The sequence below is a fragment of the Falco rusticolus genome, chromosome 6 (assembly GCF_015220075.1).
Source record: "Falco rusticolus isolate bFalRus1 chromosome 6, bFalRus1.pri, whole genome shotgun sequence".
Taxonomy (NCBI): Eukaryota; Metazoa; Chordata; class Aves; order Falconiformes; family Falconidae; genus Falco; species Falco rusticolus.
This window is the reverse complement of record NC_051192.1, coordinates 79,738,924-79,759,094: the sequence shown is the minus strand read 5'-3', so window position 1 is coordinate 79,759,094 and position 20,171 is coordinate 79,738,924. Positions and strand designations below refer to the sequence as shown.

Genomic DNA, 20,171 nt, shown 5'->3' with positions numbered 1-20,171 from the left:
GAGCCGTAGGCAAAGTAGTTCCTTTATGCCAACACTGAATTGCTGAAATTCACCACATTTTTCTGTCTACTATATGAACTGAAGTTATATTTAATGATACAGCAATCTCAGGCTTATAAGCAGTTAACCATGCCCCAACAGCCAGCACAAGGCACTGCTCTGCTAGAAGCTCAGCTATATCATGCAGCTGGACACTTTTACCCACCGTGCAGTGCATAACACTTCCACGTGGTTTATACACAACATCAGTCGAGTCCACTGTCCCCAGAAATGGCAACATCTGTCACCCTCCTTTGGCACATCCTTGCAAGGGACCCCTTCAGTTGTTAAATACACCTCTCAACAATTACAGGTGACGAACTCCAGGCAGTAGAAGTAGGTTTAGAAAGGATCCCAGAACAGCTCTGCCACCTGCACCAAGCATTGTGGACAACAAAATGTTTCCTCCCGATTCATCATTCCTGCTCTGTGCAGCAGCAGGCTAACCAGCACAACTGCAACAGGCCACTGAGGGGAAAGACCAAGGAAGAGCACGGGTCCCTGCTGCCGCAAGGGATTAGTTAAAGAAAACTCCCAGCTGGGAGCCATGCCCTAGCTGCGGGGGAAGGCAGGAAAAATTCAGTGGACCTTTCCAGGCTAATCTTGAGGAAAGTTAAAAAACAAACAACAAAAAAAAATCCCCACAGAAGTCACAGGGCCCCTCAAGAAAAAACATCCTTCCTCATCATTTACAAAATCATTTCTCTCACAGAATTCCTGAAGCTTGTACTGTATTTATTCAATAAATACTGCATTGAGGAAATACATGGTAATACTGCGGGAACAAACACCACGTTGTCCTGCCTCCTTTTCCTCAGAGTCCTTGGCATTTAGGACAGTCCAGCAGAAGAGAATCCAAAGGCCATGTAGACAGCAGTGGGAAATTAAATCATCATCTTAATGTACCCAGCCACCATGCCATTTTTTGGAGGTCTAATAGTACTGTTAACAGCAAAGCAAGCAGGAAAAAATTCTACAGAGCCAAATACATGCAAATTTTTTTAGACTTATGAAGAGCTGTATAAACACTGCAGTCTTACGTTCTTCCCACTGCATGGGCCTGACCCAAACCAAGAAACGTATGCTACACTTTCATGAGCTGATACCACCAGCGCTAGGACTAGACATAAATGTTTCAGCTGCCACTCCCAAAAAAGGGCAGAGGTTCCAGAAAAATTACTGTATGGCTTGGCACAGTGAACTAGAGCTTGTGCCAACATAAATCAGCACAGCAGCACTTCAGTCTCTGATTTATACAAATTCAGGTCTTGACTCTATATTCTAGCTCATGTGGCAGGTATCACTACAGACTGTCTCACTTAACCTTTTCTACCTACATCCTCATTCCTTCTTAGTCTTGTGTAAGGATGTAAAAATGTAACTGGAATCACTTCAGATTGATTTACTGAAATGATGCTACGTCTTTCTTCTGGCAGCTGTGTTCACATAGCCATGCTTAGGAAATGTTTACAGAGAAGCATTTTCTCTGCAGTGGTAAATGGAATTTTTTCTACTGTGGAGTCTATTTAAAAAAACTCACAACAGAGAAATAAAAAATAATGTTCTTCAATGTTCTTCCACATTTTTAGATCTTCTTCCCATCCCAACTATATACTTTTTTTGGTGTTTTTTTTTTTTTAAAAAAAAGAAAGCATAAATAACAAGGCCTAAACTGTCTATAGAGAGTGAAAATATTTTTTTCTTCACAAAAGGAGGCCTGCAAATCTGTTGAGTTCACAGGTTTTTTTAAACATGTTACAATCCTCATCTATTATCCTAAAATTAGCACCCAAATTAGCACTGTTTAGTTACTCAAGTAGCTCAAAATACATAGTGTGAGCCACTGCTGTTAAGTTATGGCTACATTTGGGCCAGATAGAAGGAGGGGCAATACAGCACTCAAATGGATGCAATAGGGACTGCTAGTGACAGGCAGACATCCAAAGCCAAACGCCAACAGGCCTGTAGCAAAGGGGTATAATTCTCCACAAAGCCTTCTAAACCCTTCCTAAAACCCTCCCGCCTGCAGCACTATTTACACTGCCCTCCACAGCCACTCATTACCCTACTCCCTATCTCCACCACCCCTTATCCATTTCAGTCCTTTTGGCAATTTTGGAGGCTAAAAGCACTCAAAAATTATAAAGGGAGAGAGGCAGGGTAGCAACACTTACTATAAAGGCAGGCATAAAGAGACAGGAGGAATAATCTGAACTGGACCTGAATTTACCACCTGAGGGTCTGGTCAAGAGACTGCATTGCAGCTCTAGAAGACAGGAGAAAGGCAACATGCACAGACATTTTTGCAATTAAAGTCATGTTTTACCAAATTCTGCAGTTGCTAGCAACTTCTAGCTTTGGTCTACGGTGCAGACTGTAGGGATATTTTCCTGACAACCAGGACAAGTCATGACAAAAAAACCTTCTCCAGCTAATTCCAAAGGTTTTTCCCCAATATGCCTTTACTCCAAGGTCAGAAGAGTGGTGGAAACCCAACCACAGAAAGCACAACCAGAAACACTCATGGCCACGACAGAGGAGATACAGTTTTACCACAAGGCATGAAGACAAGGGCTGCTCCTCTGCCCCCTCACCATGGCATTCCCTACTTCACACAGCAAAGGAGTCGTGGTACCTCCCTGCTTGTACCTTTTACCTGTTCAGCCCTTCTTTCATCAGCACTGCCAGATCCACCCCTAAGAAATACCACCATCTTCCACCCCCTCAGACAGGCGGACACACACTGCCGATGCTGGGTGACCTGTTGTTGCCCTGCCACATCCACGATCCCTTCCACAAACTAACACCAAGTTCCCTGCAGACTGGCCTTTATAATTTCTTTTTACACTTAGGTCATAATTCAGACATTTAATTCTCCACTTAAGTCTTCTAAAGTAAAACAACCAACTCTATGATTATACTACTATTATCACTTTGAGATGTGTGGTCAGACAGTAGCCAGCTGCAAGCAAGAACTCAATACTTAAAATGCTCTGTGGTTTATCTGAGGCACTGCATGATGCATAGTAAAAAAAATGGCTTAATATTTCTAAAACTAAATCATCTCTTCAATCAGAGACCTTCTGACAGCTATCCAGCAGCTACCATCCCAGACACTTAAACACAAGTACAGGCTCTTTTCAACTTCTTCCCAAGATCAGCCTCTAAGAGACATCCATGGACTTTTTGTCATGTGCATGACATTATCACTGCTTATCATAACCAAATAACTATATTCCCATGAATTACAAATTTACAGCTGTTAGCAAGACAAGTTTTGAATACTACAGAGAAAACTTTCATGACATCAGATCCAATCTATGAAACTACATAGACGATTCTGAACAATCTCAGATTTAAGCCTGAGAAATTAATTTAGTTCACTTTGTTTTCCTTTAGTGACTGTACACAAACACACAAGCTCACAGGCACATGCACATCCTGCTTTCAAGGCGCTACTGGCCATCATTATTATCCATTCTGATGTCCATGAAATAAACACAGACAAAGCCACTATTGCTGCAATTTAAAGCAGCCAAAGTTTTTGTTCTGACTTAAAACATAGGGAAACCATACAAGGACAAAATGCGGCTAAGTCTGTCTATGCTAGAGATTTGGCAGTATCAATATCACCCTCATTGCATCAATGGCTGCAGCTGGAGCAAAATTCCAAAGTGAAATCACCTATCAGACTCATTTACTGTAAATACATTATCCAGGAACTATTTAAGTTTCTCTTAAAGGAATGAAAGAAGGTTTGTTTTCATATTGGTTTTCTTCCATTTTCTGGAAAGCATTCAGAGTCTGAGATGAAATAGCCACATAACTTTTCTGAGATCACAAAATTATTTAGATATATAAAAATATTACCAGAGACTCCATTAATTGGTAAAAAATTTAATATATTTATATATTGAATGAATATAATTATACAAAATAAGCACCTGGATGTCACAACTGTACCTCCAGGAAGCTGGAGAAGTAGGGGAGAAGAAGTCTGTCACTCTGACCACATTTTCTACACACATACTTATTTGGACTGCAGTAAATCTAGGTGAACCAGCATCATTTCTTGCCATGTGCTATTCAACCCATGCAGATAGGATCTCAACTCTGCCTTCACAAACAGGTAGTTAGGGATAGCAGAGCATGGGAACCAGCAATGCTGCCAGTGCAGATAGTCCTAAGAGTCTCATGAAAAGAGAAGTCACCTGTGTGTGACTGCAGACCCATGAATTTCCCAGCTGCTTCTTGTCTCTGCAGGTACTTCTAGAACCCTCAGCACCTTAGTTTGGATGTCTTTCTAATTAGACGCCAATAAGGACATCACCCTATACCCATCTGGAGATGCACTTTTAGCTCCCATCCCTTTCTCTTCAAAGCTACCTTTTTTGTACCTGAAGGGTAATAACCAGGTGCGTAGCACACTTCTCCTGACACTTTGCCACAATGCCTACCATCTTTCCTCCTGCTTTCCAGAACGTAGAAGAGTCCCAGGGTCAAATCAAAAGTCTGTTTAGCCCAAAGTACCATCTCCAACAATGGTCAAGGACAGACATCTGAACAGCATAAAAACAGAACAAGTACACAGTGACCCCTCCTTGGGTACTCTTTCCAGCCTATGCAATCTGGAGCTTGGGGCCTGACAAGCCAGAATTCGTGTTTTTATACTGGACCAGCCTTTGATGGACTTTTGCCTCACGAATTTGAGCAATCACATTTTCCACCCACAACATGTGGAACACAGAGTTCCACAATTTATTTCCACCTCATTAATCACAGATTCACAGAATGGTCAGGGTTGGAAGGGACCTCTGGAGATCAGCTAGTCCAACCCCCGGCTAAAGCAGGTTCTCCTAGAGCAAGACTCACAGAGTCAAATCCAGGCAGGTTTTTAATTTCGCCAGGGAAGGAGATGCCACAGCCTCTCTGGGCAGCCTGTTCCAGTGCTCTGTCACCCTCAAAGTAAAGAACTTTTTCTTCATATTCAGATGGAACTGCCTGTGTTGCAGTTTGTGCCCGTTGCCCCTTGTCCTGTCACTGGGCACCACTAAGAAGAGCCCAGCCCTGTCCTCTTGACGCTGGCCTTTAAGATATTAGTGGACATTGATCAGATCCCCTCTCAGTCTTCTCCTCTCCAGGCTACACAGGCCCAGCTCTCTCAGCCTTTCCTCACAAGGGAGATGCTCCAGTCCCCTCATCACCTTGGTATCCCACCACTGGGCCCTGTGCAGCAGTTCCCTGTCTCTCCTGAACTGGGGAGCCCAGACCCGGACACAGCACTCCAGATGAGGCCTCACCAGGGCAGAGCAGAGGGGCAGGATCACCTCCCCCAACCTACTGGCCACGCTGCTCCTAATGCACCCCAGGACACCGTTGCCCTTCCTGGCCACCAGGTCACACAGCTGGCTCATGGGCAGCTTGCTGTCCCCCAGAACCCCCAAAGTCCTTTTCTGCAGAGCAGCAGGTCACCCCTGGCCTGTGCTGGTGCATGGGGTTGTCCCTCCCCAGGTCCAGGACCCTGCACTTGCCTGTGTTGAACTTGATGAGGTTCCTGTCTGCCCAGCTCTCGCTGAATGGCAGTGCAGGCTTCTGGGGTATCAGCCTCCTCCCAGCTTTGTACCATCAGCAAACATGCTGAGGGCACACTCTGTCCCTTCAGCCAGGTCACTGATGAGTAAGTTGAACAGGACTGGACCCAGTACTGACCCCTGGGGAGCACCGCTGGCTACAGGCCCCCAGCTGGACTCTGCTGCTGACCACAACCCTCTGAGCTCTGCCATTCATCCAGTTCTCAACCCACCTCACTGTCCACTGAGCTTACCCATGCCTCTTCAGCTTATGTATGAGGCTCACCTTCTTTTGTCTGGTTTGAACTTGTCTTCTGATGGATTTCCTATCTTTCCCTCTGCTATCTCTGGAACATCTCCAGTTGGCTCACAGCCTCCATGAGGAATGTCCCAAATCAGGCACAGCATTCCCCAGGATGCCTAATTAGAGCTGTGAAGATTACTAGAGTACTTACAGAAAATATTTCTGTGTATATACTTGAGTACAGCATTTGCCTTCTTTTTTGAGCACCACAGTATTACTTACAAGCTTCCACCTTCAAACCATCACCCACGCCCACCACACACACCCTTTTCTGCAGGACTGCTGCCTCACCTTTTTTCCCATCCAGTAAACACATGCTCTTTTATTCCTCAACAAGAGCAGAATTATGCAGTTCCCCTAGTGAATCATACTCCGTTTTTTCCCCTAATAATTTCCTGTATAGCCAAAATGAGTTTAAAATCTAATCCTTCCTCCCAGCATCCTTGCTGCTCCTTCACTGATCTAATAAACATTCTCCCCTTCTCATCCATGTCAGTCATACTGAACAATACAGTTTCAGGGCAACCCATTTCCAGTTTGAGAGTGAACCACTTTAGACCTACTTTGTGAATAGTATTTTCCATCCAGCCACAAACGTATTTAGCAAGAGTTCCATGCTGTCCCCGCTTCTCCAGCTGCCTTGTCAGCGTGCCACGCCAGACTATCAACAGCCCTACTAAAGTCAAAATATAACAATATCCCACTTCTTATCCACCTACAATCCCTGCCAGCCCATGGTGGAACACATTTTATTTGCAAGTTTTCAATCTCCCAGAACCCCTCTCTTCACTCATGCTCTCAAAACTTCACTAGCATTTCAAACAATTCCCTAAATATTCTACAGGTAATTTTATCAGGCCTAAACATCTACTTTACCAAATTACTCTTTAAACTGTTCCTCCCCTTTTGTTGCCTTAATTCTTAACCCTTTTCCATGGCAGTTAGTTGATCCTCTTAGTGAAGACTGAACACTTACTCCCTCTCAGCATCACTGACCTTTCTCATTAGAGTAGCAAGCCACATCCTTTGCTAGTTTTCTTGCTACCAATATGACATTTAAAAATCCTGCCTTATTATCCTTCACATTCTTTCCTACTCACGGTTTGGCCTTTCCAGCTTTGTCATTTCTTACCCATGCTACTCCTTTAAACTCTATCTTTGTAATCTGATCTCATTTTCAGTTTATACAAATGGGTTTCCTTTTATCTGATGTTTTTTGGCCCATGTTAAGATCGCGTTTAGTTACTTTATTTCTTACCCTTCTGCTATGTTAATCGTACTACCCCATTAATATGAATCCCTCAAGAGTGTTCTCCCTTTGCTTCCCTTCCTTCTTGTTTCTGATAACATCTTACCTTCCAATGCCCGTTGTTTATTGGCATCATTTCCCCCACCACCACTAAGTTCACAGCCTTTACTTTGTTTTTCCTCTCTTCTCCCATTCCTAAAAGCTGTAAAGCACCACCAGTTTACAGTAGCAACAGGAAACCCCACACTGGCACATGTAATATTCCCTCCTCTCTAAGAGTTGCCACACTACCACCATTTCTGATAGAAGTCAGTTATTCCACTCTTCTCAAGGTACTGTGAAACAGCCTACAGCGTCCAGTCCGCCACACTCTCCTTCGCTGAATATTGGTGAAGACCATGGTGAACAAACAACCTCATGCACAAACCTGTAAAACTTGAGCCACAGAAGGACTCTCCCTCAAATTTCAAACTGTATCCAATCAGTAAGAAAAAGTTCAACTACTGGATGAGCTTGATACTTCCATCTTTCTGCAAATTACTTAATGGCCCTGTTAGCAGGATAGATTCAACAAAAGGCACAGAAGCCTGTTGGTATTTTTTTTTTCTTATATGTACTCCAGCAATACAAAAGCCTGTACGAGAGGGTCCTCTTCTCTGCTAGCTCCCTTGCCTCTGGATCCAGCCCGAATACCTCCTTGCCCAAAACTTTTCCTTCGGTCTACTTTTGCATAGGTTATCTGCCTGTGCTGACTGACAACTTATTTTTCATGAGGCACAGTTACACATGTGTTTGGAAGTGGAGGTTATGGACACAAAATCATGGGACTCATTCTCTCTTGCTGTTTGGCTTTTTAGGCATTGATGCAGAATTAGGCAGAAAGGAGCTGTCCCACTAAACTTCCAGCAAAATCCTTTACCCCACAGATTTTCAGCCTAGATTTTGTGGTCACTGACGAGTGAGTCATTTCATTCTGAAATAAGGTGCAGAAGCAACTCAAGGTTAACAAAACTGACTGGCATACTTAAGCCATTCATTCCCATTTGGCTGTTACTATATAACTTACTATCCCTAGTGCTTTTCGCCGTTTCACATACTAACATGGTCAGAACCATATTACTAAGTATGCAAAACATGCCTTCGGGTAAAAGCAGATTTTCCATTGTCTATACGGATGATCACTACAAGTCTGAGCTTGACAGACATTCTCACAAACTCTACCATGTTTCATAAATCTTAGCTGAGTATTTACCACGCTCTAGCTCAGTAACCTCTATTAACAAGTACATTTACTCCTCTCTAGAAGTACAAAAAGCAGTACAAATTAATTAACATGTACAAGTAATTTACGGGGAACCCAAACTATGCATGCTATTGTAAACCAGATTCTTCACTTCACAAAGTAGTTCTCACTCACTGTGCCTTAAATAAATTACGTTGTACCTTAAATACCCAAAGCTCTAACTAAATGTTATTCTTAAGAATTAAAAACATTCAGGCAGGTGGGTAAATGATGACAACTCATTACAAATGAAAGCTTTTTCTAAAACTAATTCGTTTTTTCAGCTTACATGTACTTACTTTTTCCAAACCATTCTAGCACCAACAAAGAAAACAGACTTTTCAGAAGCTCTCACAATTAAGGTATAAGGTTTCTCATACACTAACACACGCTGCAACGTCTAGGGAGCAAACCCTGTACAACAACACTTCTTGCCAATTCAAACTACATCTTTATTGATCAATGACTGGATAAATATGCATGGCAAGAGTCACTCTTCACTGTAATCACTGAAAATCAAGCCATTCATGCATAAAATTTAACTTGTCTGTCTGTTATTTCCATCTTTTTTGTTGTTGTTGATGACCCAGAAAACCCAACAGCTCAAATTGCACATAAGCCATTGTTATCTTCTGCAGTCAATTTCAATCAGGGTGAAGATCTTTCTGATACTTCATCTCCACAGAGAATGTGTCAAGGCTTGATACCGTGCACAGAAACAGCTTTAGTTAGTGCTTCGTGTTTTTCTGGAGACTGCTGCAAACAATGGAAACCTATTCTCCCCTGGTGACGCCCTGACTTATTTTTCTCGGTTGCACTTGCTCACACAAAGTTTACCTGTAGCAGCAACATCCTGCTTGCAGACATTCGGTTGGTCTGTGTTCACATTTAATCTAATTAACTTAATCCCTGTACCAAAACATTGGTCTTAATCTCCCTTGCTACAGTACGCTTGGATTCTGGAACATTGAGCCAAGCTCAAAACATCAGCACTTCCTTAAATGTATGTGCACGCACACTTTCTCCCTCACTCCAAAACATACAAACCAGCCACTTTATTAATAAATACATTATTCCCCTTTGTTATATGAGAAGCGTGATAAAGATGTGAACCAACCCCAACTGCTAAAGCCTTTCTCTAATGGACGATTTCCCAAGCATCACTCAGATATCAAAATTCTACTTCCAGTAACATTAAAACAGTGAAATGTTTTATCAACCATCACAGGGCAAGCACTCTATTTCTTACATAAAGCAAGAGTTATATAAAGAAAAAATAACTATGCCTCTAATTCAGCAAGATCCTTTTACGGAACTAACTTGGAAATTCAGACCAGTACATGCACCATACTGAGCTGCTGCTGGAGAACCAGAGCACTTAACTTTAAGCAACTGCAGATGCACTTTGCCAGACAGGTATGTTATAGCGCTTACGCTTAGGTACTCAGCTGAACTCAGCCTGCAAGATTAAACAGCACTAATAAAAACAGTGTCTTTCAGACTGTCCCCAGCATATCTGTCCCCAGCATCCAATTCCCAGCTCTGCACCCATCTCATTTCCATCAGCACAAATGTTGCACACTGAACCAGGGAACCTGTCTGCCTAAAAAAATATTCAACAAAATAAAAACTTTAATTTCAGTCAGATCAGTTTCTTAACTCAGTTAATCCCCTGCTTTTGCCGCCACCATGCAAGGAAAAATACAGAGCATAACTGAGCCAGCTTAGGCAGCAGTGCCACTAAATTTGCAGCCTAACCAAGGTAGGTGATCAGTTCCAGCTTCCTGGATATTCAGCATGTCAACATCTTCAGCTACACTATGCCTCTCTTAATACTTACTCTGCATAGACACATGGCAATGAAAGTCATCAAATTCATGTGTACCGCAGGAACAGTAATACCACTGTATTAGCCACCCTGTGTAACCCAATGGGCCCAAATGACAGATAAAGCAACATTTTCTGGGCACTAATATATGCACCAATGATGTCATTTAAAGAAGATTTTGTGTGCCTGGAGATATATTTGGGGTTTTTTCCTTCAACTGCAACAGCTGGCCTAATAAAACTTCCCCCAGTCGTCCTTCAGTCACATTCTTAGACTAACACAGTTACAACAGTATTGTTACATATTTTATCTTAAAGTTGTTTTGTGAGGTGAAGAATTTAAAGCTTTAGAATCTTACCCTGACAAACTGCTTTCTCTCTGGGTAACTCTATTCACAACTGATCCACTTGTGTAGCACCTTCAGATACGTGCCTTCAACACTGCCTCCTCTGTTACAGGGCAGTTCCCTTGCCCCTGGCCCGTAACAGTTTTGCCTACATAGTTATTCACAGAGAACAAATGACTAACAAATTATATAACTTGACTTTAACGAATGAATGGCCACATCCCAAATTTTAAGATCTTTGCAAGAGGAAATACACTGCATGCTCAGCACCTTTTTTTTTTTTTTTTTAGGTTCCATTTATCAAGTAAAAAAGCATGGAAAATTCAAATATATATTTAAAATATATTCTGCTTTTTCCTCACTGTATCCAGCCTGATACAGTGTCACACCTATGCCTGATCACCCAGCATTCCCTCTGACTTCAGCAACTCACAGCGTCAAGCATCGTTCTGTGTGCTGTGCAGATACGGACATCCAAATATTTTCACATGCTTGGAATTACCAGGCACTTGTCTGCTTTTTAATGTTGAAAAGGACAACAGACAGGTTGAAACCCATGCAAGTCTCACTGAACTTGATGTTAAGCAGAACAAAAGCAGGAAATAAAAGCCATATAGTTAGAAGAAGAAAAGGGGAAGACAGTTTTTCTTGTAAAAACAATGAATCAGTTGGTTTGGGTTTGGTTTTTTTGGTTTTGTATCAAAATATTGCCAGGAAAGGTCTGAAGAAGAGTTGTGAACTTAAAAAGGCAAGCTCGCTACTAACAGCGTAATAAATACATCGAAGTTATTTTCTCCACAGAGTATGAATGCTCCTTTGTCCAATGCTGAATCCTCTGCTATGTCTAATCCAATAGGCTTGCTCTATTTTTGAATAAGCAAAATCTAAATATGCTATATAGTGTGTTATGGAGACTTAAGATGAAGGACCGTAGTAGGCATGGCAGCCAGTCTGGTTTACTTGCATGAAGATTTTAGATGCTAGCAAACCTGTCCTCCTAAAGTACTTGCCTTAGGCATACATCACAACAACCATTAGTATTACATTTGGATGCTAACAGATCAGGTGTCTAAATATGATTTAAATAAGGAATGAAAATTTAGATGATTCTTTTTTTATCAGCCTTACCACTACAGGAAATTTACCTCGGGTTTATCCTTTTACACTGGCTGCTGGAGGACACAGAGCTGGAAACAATATAAAATTAGAGTGGATAAACAATACCCAATTTGAAGTATAACCTGCCAATGCATAGTTCTGGCGAACTTTTTCTGAATATTTGAAATAGCAAGAAGGGGGTTGATCAGATATGCTTTTCTGCATCACGAGGCCATGAATTCCTCAATCTGGTCAAATGCACTTCACCACACTCAAAATTTCAGTCTTTTCTACAGGTTGTGAAGGGAGGCGGCCTTTCATGAAGGCTTTGAAATGAAGGTGTGATGTTTCCAATTAAGGTATCTACATTATAAGACATTAACAGAAAAATTAGTTGACACTAACAAGAAGAGAGTGCATTACAGCAGGGTAGTTTTTTTCTAGGACTTCATATTGCCCCCAGACTCTCTACTTACAACAAGTAAAAAGCTAGAGTTTGGGCATCATTTATATTGCCTCACACTAAGAACAGTCTGAAAGCTGGATTATCCAGACAAAATATTTTCTTTCTCATGAGGGAAAATCTCAGGCAGGGCATCTCTGTGCTTCTGTTCCCAGCTGGCCTTTATGCAATTAACTGCCACCACATCTTCTATTGCTGCCCGGGGCATAAATTAAATCAGCCTGCTCTCAGGGGTATTTATCTTCAGTCCTCAACCTGTCCCACGATCCAGTTCTTGATCCTTAAAAATTTCTGTTTCCGCAAATGCACAGAGCTTCCAAGTAATGGTGTCTGACACAGTCATCTCCCCTATCCTCCTCAGATTCTCCCTTTCCTAGGGCATGAGAAGCAGCCATCTGCAGATACTGTATCACCTTGTTTGTTCCACCCCTACCATTATCCTGTTTGCTTCCACCTTGCACCCTAACAACAAGCCTACCAGTGAGGACCTCTTCTTCTACTTGTTCTTCATCCCACCACATTGACCAGAGTACTTCCTGGCTTCTCAGAAATCCTATATCCATCACACTTTGCTACTATTGGATTATTTTCAGAGTTTACAATGAGTTGGCACACCCATGCAACTAGTCACTACCCAGCTCAGTCACCCACCCGCACACAGAACCAGCAGAGCACAGGATTGTTTTCTCTTAAGTGGCCCCTACTTGGTAAAATAAAAGCTCCTATTTTAGTACCATTTAGAAGCCGGGATATTTTGGGAGCAACAGACTATTGTGGGAGAAAGCAAATCTAAATCCTTCCAGGCCAACTCCGTTCTCTTACCTTTCTCAAAGACCATCTCCCTGCTCAAGATGGTCTCGTTATCTCTGATCACTTCTCCCCTGACGGTGACCTGTGCTGGGCTGTCCGGCAGCAGAGCCACCCCGACAGTCATGTTTGCTCCAGGCCTGATGTTCCAGGGAGCCGCCACCAGGAATGCAGGTCTGGAAAATCCAAACGGGCAGAGGGAGAAAGGGCAGGGAGTGAAACACAATCCCAAAAAAAGTAACAGCGTCCGCACAAGAACGCACGGCGCAAGTTGCAAAGCCCTCCCGTTGCGCTCCGCCGCGGCGGCTGGAGGCGATGCTCGCTCAGCGGGCGCTGGCGTGCGGGACGGGGAGAAGGCAGCGCTGCTCCGCGCAGCTGCCCGCCGGCCGCCGGCACCCCCGGGGAAGCGCCCCCGCCCGCGCAGCCTGCGCGCCGGGCAGCATGAGGAGGCGCGGCGCCCCGCGCACCCGCCCGGCCCCGGCTCGCCCGGCCCCACGTACCCGGCCGCCGCGGAGCTGCAGAGGAGCAGGAGCAGGAGGCGGCGGACAGCGCCGCGGTCCCCCGCCATCGCGCTCGGTGCGCGCTGCCCCGCGGCCGCGCTGCCCGCAGCCCTGGGCCCGCCCCTGTGCGCGGCGCCGGCGCCGGGCGGGGGCGGGAAGGGAGAGGCCGGCGCTGCCCCCGCGCCAGGCGCGCTCCGGCGGCCGCAGCCGCACCAGCCCCGCGGGGCGTTCCCGAGGCCGGCCCGGCGGGGGCGGGGGGCCGGCGGCACGGCGGGGGGAGGACGAGCGCGCTTCTGTCCCATGGGTGCGGTTCTGCCCCCCGCAGCCCTCGCGCCCCGCGCCCTGGGGCAGATGCCGCGGGGGAGCGGGTGGCGTTCTCAGCCGAACGCGCCACCCCAGCAGATGAACCCCCAGCGTAACGCCGCCCGCCCGCGGCACCGAGCGCAGCGGCAGCCCGCGGTGTCGGGAGCGCCCGCTTATCCCCGCGGCTTTGCACCGCAGAGACTGGGAGAGGCTTGGAGAGCCCCCCGAGGCGCGCTGGCACGGGGCTCAGGCTCGCAGGCAAACCGGCAACAGTTCTGGGTCTGAACAGGGACAACGATGCTGGCAGAAATTCCAGGAGCCTCGTAGCTACTCAAACGTGAACCGGTTGGTAATGTAGCTCTGCCTGGACTGGCCTCCGTGCCCAGTATCTGCGAAATAAGGTCATGTCTGCATACGCGTCTTAACCCACTTTCAGAATCCAAAACGTGCACTGAAGCAGCTTGGGTGACATTTTGCTCCTTTAGCATCTTCATGCTGAGTGGAGTGGGCACACCTAACAATGTTTTGATTCATCTGAATTCTCTCATCCCTGCGCAAGTCTAATACATTTAGAAATGCCACCCAGTTCTTGAAGTCTGCCTCTTCAGAAGCGCTGGGCTGGCATCCTCTGCACTGTGTTACAAAATACGGTCAGTTGTAGCGCTGAAAAGGAGCAGCATATTTCGTTCCTCTGAAAACCAGGTACGAACAGTAAATGCACACTGTGCTCCAACAGTATCCCAGGCAGTCATGCAGTCTTTTCACATCTTTTAAATCCGCTTTTCTAAGTTTTCATACCTCTGCTGATTCTTTTTGGGGCACCAGTCTCTGCAGTGACAGGAGAGGGTGCCATCTCTGTAGGCTAGGGACGGGGTGATACTACAGCAACCACAGCTGATGCCTGGAAGGTCAGTCTTGGCAGCTCCTCACCTGCAAAAAGTGCACGATGAGGCAGCGTTTGGGAGATGTTTGCTGTTATTTGTAAGTCCTTAACTTGTGGTTTGTGAGAAACAGGCAGGGAAGATGAACAGTCAATGCCGCTCCTTTTCTTGGAGATGGTGGGAAGAAGCGCTTACAGGTAGTGCTGTATCCCAAGCACCCCAGCCCGGAATGGTGAAGTTACTCTCACAATACACATTTCTCCAGTCTCTGGCACTGAGCCCAGCTGGCACTCCAGCATACCTATCGATACTGATCAGCTCTCTTAGTCTCCGAAACAAGGTGGCCACATCCAAACTTCCTATTGGGTGTGGCCCATGCTAACCCCCAAACCACACCGTGACCTGGTGAAGAGAGCACTTGCTGGCCAGGGCAAAGCCAAAGTCAACCTGAGGGTAGAGACAACCAGCCTCTAGTCCCAAGATCATTTGCTGGCACTGTTTTAATTCATTAGCATGGATGTAGCCCAAAAGTCCATTAGTGAAAGTCCTTGCAAATGTCACAGATTTTGCCCAGTTGTGCGACAGTATTCGCACACATATCCCATCTTCCCTTTACTTTCCTAAGGGCTTGGTATTTAAAGATACTTTTGTATATGTTTTTGATCTTTCCTTCTACAGAAACACCAATAAAGGAATCCTACAACAGAAAGTAAGAGAAGAAATGGATTATTAATACTAGGATTTCATCTGTCCTGGATAGATTTATCACTAATAAAAAAATGGATAAACAGAAATTAAGCGTTAGATGCCATGCCATAACAACATGCAAGCTCCATTTCTTACAGGTATATTCATGTACTCAGAGACAGGTCAAATTAATGGAGGATAGTCCTACTGCTTGGAGATCTCAAGCCCTGAATCCTCTGAACATATCCCATTTATTCCCTTGCTAATCCAGCATGGAGTTTCCTCTGCTGGATTTATACCACCCTCTGATTCCCTCTGCCTTGTCAGAAGACCCTTGAAGACCCTTTTCATTATTTCATTTCCAAATAGGATATACTGCTCTGTAGGTACATGTAGAAGGTTTTCATGGTTAAACATATAATTTAGGAATCAAATATGGTATGCAAGGATTCAGTAAGTTCCCAGTTAGCAGGAAACTTAAATACATAATAGCTCACTTCAGACACAATTTTAAGAGTCACATCTTACCAGCATCTAAACAAGACTTGATTTTCAAAAGTGCTCTGCAGCTGCTGATTTTCATTGTAACATAAGCTGTGATTTCCCCAAAACACCACTTCCAACTCCTACATTCTTTTACCAAATGTGGTCCTTCTTTGGTGACCGAATGATACTAAATACTGTACCTGGACTGGGAGTAGCTATATTGTGTGATGGTTCCCATGAGCCCCAGGAGCTCCCTCTCCCATTCTCCACTCAGCACCTCACAGCTCTGCAGCCCGCAGCCCTCCTGACACTACCCGGCAGCCTGTGCCGTACAGTTCTTTCTGGAGAGAGGTTTACTTCTAACACGGCTCATGTCAGTGGCCCCGTTTGCAACACAGCCCCACAGGTGGCTATCAGCACAGTATGTAGATGGGAAACTGTGGAGCATGGGCAGATATGAGGTAAAACAAGGACATTTTAAGCCAACTTCAGCCCTACAGCCAGTGTAAACGATAACTACACCATGTATCTCAATCTTCCTCTGCACATTCCTCTGCACACAGAGAATAAAAATGATTCAGGAGTAACTGGAAAATAAACACAGTTATAGAGAATTGGGCTAAGTTGGTATCCTATTCACACTCTCTAAGTGTTAAACTATTTGTTCTGTTGGACTTTATCATGCAGCCTTGCTGATTACAGGACTGTTTCATACCCTCGCGCTTATTTTAACTGCTCATTTCCATTTACAGTTGTCTACACTAAGGTTTTGTTAGGCAGTTACATGTCACTCTTTAGTTTTATCTAGGTCAGACTGGTAACTCAAAAAAGTTTGTGTTACATTTGTCAAATTTAAACTTAGGGGTGCCTAGGTTTGAAAAACTTTTGCACACCCACCAGCTTCTGTTATAGGGCACAAAACATCCTCAGCTAAAGAATACCTGTCCGTCCAGAACAGGCAGAAGAAACAGATTACATTAGTCCTACGAAACTGCTAGGAGATCTGTGTTTAACAAAACAAAAGACCTTAGCTGCACATCCTTTTCAAGACTATAGAAACAACCATTTGGCAGTGTCTAGACCTAAGCAGGTTTTCAATGTCTGGCTCTGACAAACACCTGAGAGACTTGTGCACAAAACTTGAAGTAGGGAACTGCACAGCAGCTTACTGAGATCACCGTGTGAGGGAAATTTGTTTTGGACCCGACTCCTGCATATTAGGAATAATTTTGAAACAGTATAACCTAACATGAAAGGTTTTAATAATCTTCAACTGCTCCAAGCCGGTAGAGTGGATACTCTGGAGACACAATTTGGGAGGTAAAACAGGTTGTTGTTGTGCTCGGCACGCCAACCAGGGAAGCTAGCTGAAAAAATTTCTCTGTTCAATTTTCACATTTGGGAGTTAAGCAAGCATTACCAGGCTCAAGTTTTACACCCATCTGTGATATGTCACCATAATGAAAATTCCACTTTTACCACCTTCACTGGTCCCTCAGGAACCTAATTTTGCTAATCTTTCATGGTTTCTTACAAACAGAGCCTGTAAAGGCTGTGAAAGTCATTGACAGCACTGGCTATGTCTCAGGCAGCTAACAGCTATACTGTTGTCGGTTTCTATACAACTCAGTTTAAGTCTAGCTCGAATATATGTACCTATATCAGCTGAAATCACACCTTTGAGTTGCAGCCTAGGTATACTCTAAATAAAAATGTGTTTAAGTAAATACAGAAAACCAGACTGGTTCCTTAATGAGCCTTGGTAAATAAGGATTGCAGCACCTAGCAAGCTCTACTAACAGTATGAAGACTGGCTGGAAATAAACCCATGCTCAGCAAGGTCTGCTTTTCTCTAATATCACGTGGAGAAAGGAGTACTGTTTGGTTAATGTAAAAACCTAAGCACTGCAGTACTTAAAATACTGGAGGAAATTTCAACAAAATTACGACAGCGGGGACCTGAATGGTCAATGCCCTGTCCTGTGTTTAGCATTAGACAGTGGACTTGGCTGGTCAGACATTCATCTGGATTCAGCAGGCATTCAACCAGATCGTGGTGCAAACAAAGAATGTTTCCATGAAATGAGGCAAACACAGGGAAATCTGAACACCTATGCTATGTGGAAATTTGAACCAGAAGATCACTATAGTCTCTTCCAGGACAATATTCTGTATTTCCAAAAGCTTAGCTGGTTGTCTTATGCATCACTGAACTCAAGGTCTGCAACTAAGCTCATTTAGGGGATGGGTAAATCTTTTAATTAATCTCAATAGGCCTTGGATCAGGTCCTAGCAGAAACTGTGATTCAGCAGCTTGTGGAATTAGGAAGGAAGCAAAAGTCTGTTTTATCACTCACAGTGAGTAGACAAGAATTATACCAAACACTAAAAATAGGTGAGTGGAAGATCATTCCATGGTAGCAGGAGGGCACATTCCTTGCTTGGACGTAAGCCTGAAGAAGTTGCGTTTGCTGGAAAGTACTGACAGGAGCATAGGATATAAACCTCTCTCAAAAGTGCTCAGTAATAACACCCCTGACGCTGGTTCTGATGATGGAATGTGCCAAAATGCTTTATGCTATGCTGGTGAAGGGTGTGCCATGCACTGAAACTTGCCTTGAGCTATCAGGCTCATGGTAGAATTTCATGAAAATCTGGTCTGCACTGATATTAAGAGCTTTTTTCCTAGTACCTGAAGACATCTCTCTTAATAAATAATGTTATTTGCAAATTCTTTTCCAACTTGAACCGTTACTCCAGGCACAGTGGGTAGGATTCACTTCGTCAAATGTGGACTCTGCACTTGTCTACAGCTAGTTATACACATTCGCTGGATAGACAATGGAGTGAACTATGAACTTTTCACACCACGTTTATATGACTCCTTAAGAAACCAACATTTGAATGAGCCTTCTAAATGAATCAAGAGAATCCCATCCTAAAAATACCAATTTCTGTTAAACATCTAAACAGGGAGTCAAGACAAGTAATTCAAATATATCTTGTTATCTGCAGAGCATGTAAGATGACTGTAGATTAAGTGTCCTCCTGGAGTATTCAGTGAATCAAACCTAAAGACAGACATTAATTTTGACAAGCTTTGGATCGGGGCCTGTTTGAAAGTATAAGATTTTGTTTCTATTTGTTCAAAGCCTGGTATAAGAACAAGCAATGTCCAAATAAGCAAAAAGCTTCTTCTTTGTTAATATAGCATAAAAAAAGGTTATTGTCTTGGAATTATATGCTTATATTTTCACAATATTTTAATTGTTATTATTAAAATACCTGTACATATTTTAACCATACCCATAAAAATTAATGGTGATCAAATCTGTAAATACTGTTTTATGGCATTGTATGCAATACTGTATTCATGCTTTGAAATACCCCAACAAAGCAAAGCACTGTCTTTTAAGAAACACATCAAATGTAGGACAGCATTGTTAAGACTTTACGAGGTTTTGAGAGATTCACTTTTTGAAACGAGATTCAGAAAGGGAATTAAAGAAGGAATTACATAATGATACTATGGGAGATGTGAAAGTCTGAGGAGCAAATCTACAAATGATACACCTAGGAGTTCCCCTACAGTAAAGATAATCCTCTGACCAAGTTCCCTGGCCTTACAGCCCTTTTGAACTGATGGAGCAGTGCAGAAGGACCATAATGGAATGAAAATGAGGACCTTGCCCCCTGTTTTTCCCAGAACAATAGCTCTTGGCAGTTGATGGATCTCACAGAACTATAATGAATTGCTGTGGAATGACCCTGTGTTCTAGTTTCTGATGTGCTGAAGGTCCTCCAAAGTGCAAGTAAATGCGGTATCCAGAACAGGTTTTTATGTGTAGCTGAATTTTTAGATTTCCTCTGTGGGCATCCTCAGAGCAGACTCTTGGCTTTACAGAAATCGATGGCACTGAAATCATTGTCTTCAGTGAGGTCAGGACTCAAAACTGTATTCTCTACTTTTTTCAAATCTCTGTAACTTTGATACAAAAAACCTGAGTTTTCTTGCATTATTTGCTGCATTTAGCCCCTTAACTTTGATTGATACACTGTATCTTACCTGATACATATGAGCAGAACATTTAGGAAGCAAGTTCATGTAATGCCTTTATTGCAAAGTTGAAGTCATGCCTTAATTCTGTTTTAGCATTTTTCACTGATTGTAAAATGTTCAATCATAACAGTAGGGGCTCGTTGAAACATGTACAAACATGCTGTTTTTATGAAACTGAGACAAGTTAAACTTTTTTACAAATGATGACAGGTTGTCCTCAAAAATCTGTTTTCCTATGGCAGTATTTTTCACAATTGTGTATGATGAA

The 20,171-nt window shown here is 43.6% G+C and overlaps 1 protein-coding gene across 1 annotated transcript in view; it reads right to left on the bottom strand.

The window, feature by feature from the left end:
* The window catches only part of CD109 (CD109 molecule), an 83,374-nt gene extending 69,796 nt beyond the window's left edge, over window positions 1-13,578 (bottom strand). The window contains exons 1-2 of the mRNA XM_037392558.1: window positions 13,487-13,578; window positions 13,002-13,162 (exon numbers count right to left, since the gene is read on the bottom strand). Coding sequence (XP_037248455.1) covers window positions 13,002-13,162; window positions 13,487-13,554 — 229 coding nt within the window. The 5' untranslated portion in view covers window positions 13,555-13,578. The remainder of the gene's footprint in view (window positions 1-13,001; window positions 13,163-13,486) is intronic.
* Window positions 13,579-20,171: the final 6,593 nt, after the last annotated feature.